General features: G+C 46.1%; 1 protein-coding gene across 1 annotated transcript in view; it reads right to left on the reverse strand.

Annotated features, from left to right (window-relative positions):
- Positions 1 to 6,785, reverse strand: part of GPR149 (G protein-coupled receptor 149) — a 33,719-nt gene extending 26,934 nt beyond the window's left edge. Inside the window, exons 1-2 of the mRNA XM_033150476.1 lie at positions 5,745 to 6,785; positions 600 to 792 (exon numbers count right to left, since the gene is read on the reverse strand). Of these exons, the coding sequence (XP_033006367.1) occupies positions 600 to 792; positions 5,745 to 6,704 (1,153 nt within the window). The 5' untranslated portion in view covers positions 6,705 to 6,785. The remainder of the gene's footprint in view (positions 1 to 599; positions 793 to 5,744) is intronic.
- Positions 6,786 to 8,306: the final 1,521 nt, after the last annotated feature.

An 8,306-nucleotide genomic window follows, 5' to 3' on the forward strand; every position in this document is an offset into this window, starting at 1 on the left:
GCATGAAGGGGAAAGTGGGGGTCATGCTTGCTAGCCCTGCCCCTTCATCACATCCTCACTGGCCTTGCCCTTCCACCAGCCACACACTGGGGCTGAAGTTCCGAAGTATTTGACAACCCCTCCCCCTTGTATTGCTGATGGGCTGTGTTTGACTTGGTTACAAGTTGATCAGAACTGGACAGCTCAAGGATTTCAAACGAAGCAGCACAGGAAAGCATCTTAGGCTAAGTCAGACCACTGGGTCTATCTAACTTGGTATTCTTCACACTATCTGGAGGCAGCTTTCCAGGGCTTCAGAGACTGTGCATTCTTAGCTTTCATTGGAGATTGAACTTGGGACCTGCTGCATGCAAAACAAATGCTCTACCACAGATCCAGAGGGATCAAGGAAGTTGCCATGGGTGAAACCCACACATTCCTAGCTTTGTGGTGTTCCATTCACATAATACAAGAAAGGGACATGAAAGCACCATGTGGACCAGATTTTGATTAAACAAACTGTAACTCTGCGCAATTTTCCCTGGGAAGGGGAAGTTGTTCAGGGCCAGGCAGTCAGAAGCTTAGCCTCCAGTCCCTTCCCATCATCCTTCTGTACTTACTTTTGCCTTCCTCTGAGGATACAGTGTAGACATTCCTTCTGCAGTTGATGATGCAGCCGCAAGGCAGGTGACTCCAGTGTTCTGACAAGACAAATACTGGGGTGACAGTAACGGCTAGCAGCGTTAGCAGAAAGCTGAATATCTCAAAAGAAAGGCTTTGAAACCCAACAGTGTGTTGAACAACCATTTGAATCTGAAAGAGAGAGGCATTTCAAATAAATTCAAAACACTCTGGTTGTCTGTTACTGTGAGTAAAAGGAATAAAAACAAACAAACCATACAAGGGTAAATGGAAAACTGTGCATGCCATCTTTCAGTTGCTCACAGAGTGTTGTAGATAGTGCTGCTCCAGCAAAGTTCCACTGTTGCAATGGGACTTCCATCTCATCTCTTATATATACACAAATCTGCTCCCAACAGTCCCCCAACACTCTGGAGCTGATTTTGGGAGTGCACAGGAGACTGGCAGAGACTGGCAAGAAAGATAAAGTTTCATTGCATGCACATAAGTTCTTTCTGCCAGAAGAGCTGCAGGGCTGGATATGGCCCATCATCTGCAAAAAAGTCCTATTGAACCTAATAGAACTTACAAAATGCATATGATTGCACTATATTAAGCTTTATAAATCATGTCCATTTAAGCATGGGCTTAACACTCCTACTGAAATCCATCAGGCATTTAAATGTTTTTGCTGGATTGTGTCCAACCTGTTGCGGGCTGAGTTTTGTGAGGAGGGAGCAGCTGCTTTAATGTGAGAGTCTAGCCCTGTTCAGGTAATGCATGAGTGTGTGGATTCATTAAAATAAACAAATTAAAAATGAACCCCATTTGTTTTATTCACATTTATGAATAGAGAGTCAAACAAATGAATTCCGAGTGCACAACCTATTCATTTCTCGTTTGTTTTGTTCATTTTCACATTTGCTTTTATTGACATAGAGAAATAATCAACTTTCTGCACAGGTTACAGGAAGGAGGGAAGAAAAATAAGAAAGAGAATAAAATGAAGAGCTGTTTCTTTGTGTCTTTGAAATTTGGTGAGTCTGGTTCCTTGAAGGAATAGAGTAAGTCCTGCCTGAAAGTGTCATACCAATGGAATGTGTAATACAGATGTTACAAGCAGCTGACTCTTGGTGGCTCTAATTAGGCTCCTGGGATGGAGGTTCTTCATCTGCAATATAGCCTATGCTTAGGTCCAATATTCTTAAATTGTGGTGCCCAGAACTGGACACAGTATTCCAGGTGTGGTCTGACCAAGGCAGAATGGAGTGGTATTATGATTTCCTTTGATCTGGACACTATACTTCTGTTGATACAACCTAGAATAGCATTAGCTTATATTGCTTCTGCATCACCCTGTTGACTCATGTTAAGCTTGTGGTCTCATAAGACCCTTTTCACACGTTCTACTAGTAAGCCAGGTGTCCCTCACCCTCTTACATGTGTGTAGCTGGTTGTTCCTGCCTAAGTGCAGAACTTTACATTTCTCCTATTGAAATTCATTTTGTTAGATTTGGCCCAGTTGTCCAATGTGTTAAGGTCATCCTGAACCCCGATTCTGCCTTCTGCAACATTAGCTACCCCTCCCAGCTTGGTGTCAGCTACAAATTTGATGAGCATCCCCTCAATTTCTTCATCCATGTCATTTATAAAGATGTTGAACAACAATGGGACAAGGACAGAACCCTGTGGCAGTGAGGCTCCCCACTTTTTTCCTGGATGACGAGGAACCATTGATGAACACTCTTTGGTTTCGGTTACTCCACCAGCTACAAATCTACTTAACAGTAACCACATCCAGCCTACATTTTACCAGCTTCTCCACAAGAACAAGAAGTGTAAAATAAAATGGAGAGGCTCTCATGAACGAGACACTAGCAAGCCTGTTGGACACGTTCCCCAGCCAACATGCAATCAACATCAGTTTGTAAATGGCTCTATGCATGTGTGTGTGGATATACTGTATGTGTATAGGGTTTCTTCTTGTAAACCATGGTTCTTCAGGGTTCATGTCCCTGAAGACGCAGGACAGATAAAAAAAAGTACTCCCATATGCAGCAGCAGTGCATAGTTAAACTATAGAACTTGCTCCCACGGGAGGCAATGATGGCCACCCACCTAGATGGCTTTGAAAGAAGATTAGACATATTCATGAATGAAAGGGCTATTGATGGCTACAAGCCATGATGGCTATTCCCTGCGTCCCTAGTTGGAAGTAGCAATGCTTATCCATACCAGTTTCTGGAAACCACAGGAGGGGATAGTGTTGTTGTGCTTGGGCCCTGTTTCTGGATTTCCTACAGGCATCCGGTTGGCCACTGTGAGAACAGGATGTTGGACTAGATGGGTCACTGGCCTGTTCCAGCAGGCTCTTCTCCTGTTCATAACTGGCTTGCCTTGGCAGCTAGTTTGTTTCATGAACCTGTGGCACTATTTGTCACAACTGTGATTTTACCATACAGATGCAAAGGCATTAGGCAGGAACTTCGGTCCAGAGGAACTTGAGTTGAGCTCCATGATCTCCCACACTGGGAAACCCACAACTTAAGGGGCTATGGGGCATAGAGCAGCCCATCTTTGTTTCTGGATATCACCATTACTGCACCCATTGGGAAGAGCTACAGTCAGAGGAATGGCATTGGTGGTTGGCAGAGTTGGCTTCCTGCCCATCATAGAATCATAGAGTTGGAAGAGACCACAAGGGCCATCCAGTCCAACCCCCTGCCAAGCAGGAAACACCATCAAAGCATTCCTGACAGATGGCTGTCAAGCCTCTTCATGATGCAGTAGTTTGGTGTGGTCAAGGCTTTGGGGCAGCATTTTGTGTTTGGTGGAACAAGATCACCAGAATCCCATGCCTTTCCTCAGTCATACTTCATACAGCGTGTGGCTGATCTTCTGCCATGGTTCTGAGTCATGAGTATGATTTCCTCTCATCTCTCCCCTGCTCCTGGTACACACCCATTTGTCATAGGCACACTTAAACCATCTTGAGTCATACATGTGCACACCGAAGGTAATGTGTGAAGTTGCCTTTTATTTTATTTATTTCTTTTAAAGAATCCACGAGGGATAATTGAATTCAGAACAGAATTTATCCACACATTTGCTTGTGTCTTCTGGGGTTTGAATTAAGGATTATGTGGGCTGTTCCATTATGTATATTTACAACCTCCAATTTCTCACTGCATTGTATTCATGCTCTAGAATCACATGACATCTGTATGCTCATTATCTTTTTGTTGTTGTTGTTAAAACCTTGGTTCTTAGGAATGCACCTGCTGCAGTACAGTTTCTGATAGCCCACTGTTTATTGAAAGCCTATGCGTAACCTTAACCTTTATTTTCAATGACTCCCGGTACACTCTAAATATGCAACAGTGTAATATTTGTGGCATTTTAAAACAGGGATGGACACCATAGTGCCCTCCAGGTAATTTGGATTCCCAACTCCCATCAGCCCAAGCCAACATTGCCAGTAGCCCAGCTTCATCTATAGGGCACCACATTGGTTAACCCTGTTTTAAAAGAATGCAGGTCTCAATAGGCATTGGCTCTGAAGCATATTTACACAATGAGGTTGCCATCTACAAAAAGATACATGGTTGTAAGCCAGTTAGGCTTACCTGGGTGTATGCCCCATTGAACCCATCAGGGCTTGCTTCTGGTCTCTTGCACTGCTGGTCTCTAAAGTGTTGGTGCAGCTGCAAACCAGTATTCCTGTTCCTCTGGAATCTGTCGAAGACGAGCTCTGCGACTTTGAATCCTGACAGATGCTGAGAAGCAAATGTTCCAGTGCAACTCCCATCTGTGTCAGTTGCTTCAAGTGAAACAATAAATATTGATGCCTTTGCTCTGGCAGAGAAGTAGCTTTGACCCTGAGGCTATTAATAAAAGTCCACTTGAGGTAATGCTGGGGGACAGAAACACACCTCTCAGATGATGGCGCTGATAATGATGATAGATGACTTATACAGTGCCATCAATGAGTGTCGTTTCGCAAGGAAAAGAGAAGGTCCCTGCTGCCACAAACCTTAAAGTCTAAATCTCACTGGTGAGGAGGCCACAGAGGGAGGGGGGAACCATGTTCAATGGTGCTGACTCCCAGGAAAGTATGCTTAGAAATTCAACCATAATCACAGTTTGGGGGGGTGATTTAAAGGTCAACTCAAAGGCTTCAGGGTCAAGGGGAATTTGGGGAAAGGAACTGGAGAAGAAGAGAAAACTTAAAGCAGAGGATTCTTAGTCCACATGTGCTATGTGTGGCCCTGAGTGAGTTTCACAGGTGTCACACAGCACTTATCCGCACCCTAAAGCAAAGCAGTTTTCAGCAGCCCTCATTATTTACAAAACCATAAGCAAACACACAAACCTTTGCTTCTGAGACACCTTTCCATTTTACAGCCTCTGGCAACCCACTGCCAAAGGGTGTGCCTCGGAGCCAGGAAAGGAGGATTCTGCAGATGCTCCGATTAATTTCACGCAGTCAACCCACAGCCTGTATGGCTGCTTGGAAAAAGTAGCCCTTGGCCTGCCCTTCCAAGTAGTTTTCTTGTTTGACTCACTCTGCAATGCTTATTTGTAAAATGCTTACCCTAGCATAAAACCAGAGTCAATTAAGTAATTAGCTGGAGCCTTGGTTTGGCATGATCCTTTGTCGATGCCCATGAAAACATATGTTCAATACAAATCTGTTCACCCAAATCTGGATAATCAGAACGTGCAATTGAAAGCCCAGCCCTTTCCATAAGAAGACACTGGTATGCATGGAGGGGGCTCTTACACACTCAGCAAACTCAAATAATTAAGAGTTGCTGATACAGGATTTGCCAGCGTACTAACAGCACAGGGTTTGATTGAAATGACAATAATATATGCAATGAATCTCTGGTGGGCAATCCGTTTAACTCTTAGCAGCTGATCTGATGGTCTTACGGGATAAAATGATTAAAAAGCAAACAAGCCAGTAACTTTTAACTGGACTATCTGGTGTTGAAGATGTCCAGTGCAAGTTACATGGGAAAGTTGCCTCATTTGCTCTGTGTTCAATGGCACGTGTTTTAAATGTCATCCAATACTCCCCACCCACCCCACCAGCCCCCGGAACATTGCAAATACGAGAAAGAAACTTGGTTTGATTTTACCATCATTGGGAGCCAAAGTGTGACTTTGGTCAGTGCCAGAATCAGGGAAAAGCGCTTCTGAGCAAATTCCACAGTGAGGGTTCGGCTGTTGTAGGGCCCCTCTTGCATGCCATAGCGATCCAGTCCATAATGGTCCACTGGGCTTTGCCTAACTTTGAGGTCAGCATTTGGACAAGCGCCTTGGAAATGCTTCGAGGTTTTGCTCACGGTGTCTTCCGGAGAGAGGGAAGGGGTGTGACGACCGCCAGTCGGAGGTGACCCAGGGGAGAAATAGCATCGGGCAATTTGGTGATAATCATCGTACAGATGCTGCTGCTCGTCTGAACACAGCAGCTGATAAATTAAAGGGATGGAGAGCACGAGGAGGAGGCAGAAGCACAGCGAGTAGACGATAAAGAGAAATAAAACGTAAGAGCTTGTGCAGTCTGTCAGGCACCCCCAAGGGGTGGAGGCATAGCTACCCCAGCCGCAAAGAGGTAAAATACAGATCAGTAGGCTGACAATCCAGATAGTGAGAACGGCCCAGACCATGCTGACCGGCCTCTTGGTGGCCCCTTGGCTGGCTCCCATCTTGCTAAGGCTGTAGAAGTTATAAGAAACTATGAGCGACCCCATCAGGTTGCTGGAAAAGCCCTGGAATAAGTACAGCAGAGCCGAAGCTGTGCACAAGGTCTGGGGGAGCATCTCATCCAACCAATGCTTGAGCATGAAGATTGCCGCTGGCGCCACACTGATCAGATCGTCCACCGTCAAAGAAGTCACCAGCATGGATACAGTACTTTTGCTCTGCATCCTCAGCAGAGACACCAGCGAATAGATGCTGCCCAAGAGGGCAGTGAACGTGATGATAAAAGTCAAGCAGAAAAGGAAGAGATTCAAAGGCTTCTGCCCTTTGGGTATATCCATAATCCCGTGGTGGCTCGTCCCGTTTGACGAGACATTGCTCAGAGTGACCGACATGGTTCTCGGGATGGGTGGGGTGTTATTTTGTCTTCCCACCAATTCTGGGAGTTCTCATCTGAGGACACAAAAACTGCTGGCTTCACGTTGGATTTATGATCTTCTCTGCCAAGTTTGTTGGACTGCATAGATAGATCCCTTGTCCAGCACAGTTTTTTTTTCCTGGAGACCTGCTTAGGATGCAGTCAAGCAAGCCCAGTCAAGCTGTCACTTGAGAGAGAGGAAAAGAGCACATGGTTTTAAAAAAGGAGCATTAAGTGCCAGGGAGAAAAAGATGCAAGAAAATAAGGCAACGTGATTTCTCTGTTTTTGAATGGGTCCCGGATTCTCTATAATCCTTTTGATCAAGTTTAGCTCTGCAAGTCAGACGCGTCCAGCAGGTATCAGAAAACGTGCCGTAGTGGAAAGAAAGGAGAATCTCGGTCTCACGCTGCTGGCTGAGAAGGAACTATAGCAGGGGGGGGGGGGGAGAAAACCAGAAGCTCGTTGGCTCGCTCTGCACTATTCAGAGCTGCAGGAGGGAGGAGTCAGATAGAAGCCGGGTAGCAGAAGAAAGGAAAGTGTCTTTCTCAACGGAGCTGGCTCACCGAGCAGGAGCCAAGGAAGAGGGGCGCGCCCTCGCCAAGCCACGCCCTCGACGCTGACACTTGCATCCAGTGCAAAAAAGGAGAAACCTGCTGCGAGCCAGAAATGTCACCTCTCCCAAGCCCGGAGAGGCTCCAGGCAGGCGCAACCTTCAGCGATGCCATTCCTGTCGCTTGCACCGTACTTTTGGCTAACCACGGAGAAGGGCGCGCGGGGATGCCTTTTAGCCCAAAGAATGTACCCTCGATCACACAAAAATGCTGCGTTTGAGATACATTTAGTGCACGTTAGATGCACTCCCCCCCCTCTCCCGCACCCAGCTCCCCGGCAACATAGGTAAAGTAGCCATTCAGAATCCACACAGGGCTATGCTTTTCACGAGGCCACCCAAACGTCACGAAACAGTGAGCAAGCTTCTGAGGTCTCCAGAACTCTTCATCAGGGAAGGTATTAAGCAAAGGGTGGCGGTCATAGCTGTCAAGTCTCCCTTTTTTTCCGGGAAACTCCCTTATTCCAAGCCGTTTCCTGCTGCTATCCCTTATTGTTGATATCTCTTAAATTTCCCTTATTTCCGGGAAGGAGAGTTGGGAGTCCAGGGACTCCTTGGGTCCCTGCCTTTCTCAGCCCTGCCTGCCTACCTCACAGGACTGTTGTGGGGATTAAATGAGGACTAGGATCAGGGAGCTCCTTGGAGAAAAAGGTAGAATATAAATACCTAATAACAAACAGACAGACAGACAGACATATAAAGAAGAAGATAAAATAGACAAATGTTTCTCGGCAACAGGTGCTCAGATTAAGCATTGCTGCCCCTAACTGGAGCCAGAGCAGAGCCAACCTGGCCAGAAGCCATCAGTGGTCCTCTCCTCCTGCATGAATTTGCCTAATCCTTTTCTAAAGCCATCCAAGTTGGTGGCCATCGCTGCTCCCTGTGGCAGGGAGTTCCAGAAGTTAACCGTGTGCTGCGTGAATAAGTGCTTTCTTTTCTCTGCCCTGATTTCTCTTTCCTGGGAGCTC

The sequence above is a fragment of the Lacerta agilis genome, chromosome 5, assembly GCF_009819535.1.
Source record: "Lacerta agilis isolate rLacAgi1 chromosome 5, rLacAgi1.pri, whole genome shotgun sequence".
Taxonomy (NCBI): Eukaryota; Metazoa; Chordata; class Lepidosauria; order Squamata; family Lacertidae; genus Lacerta; species Lacerta agilis.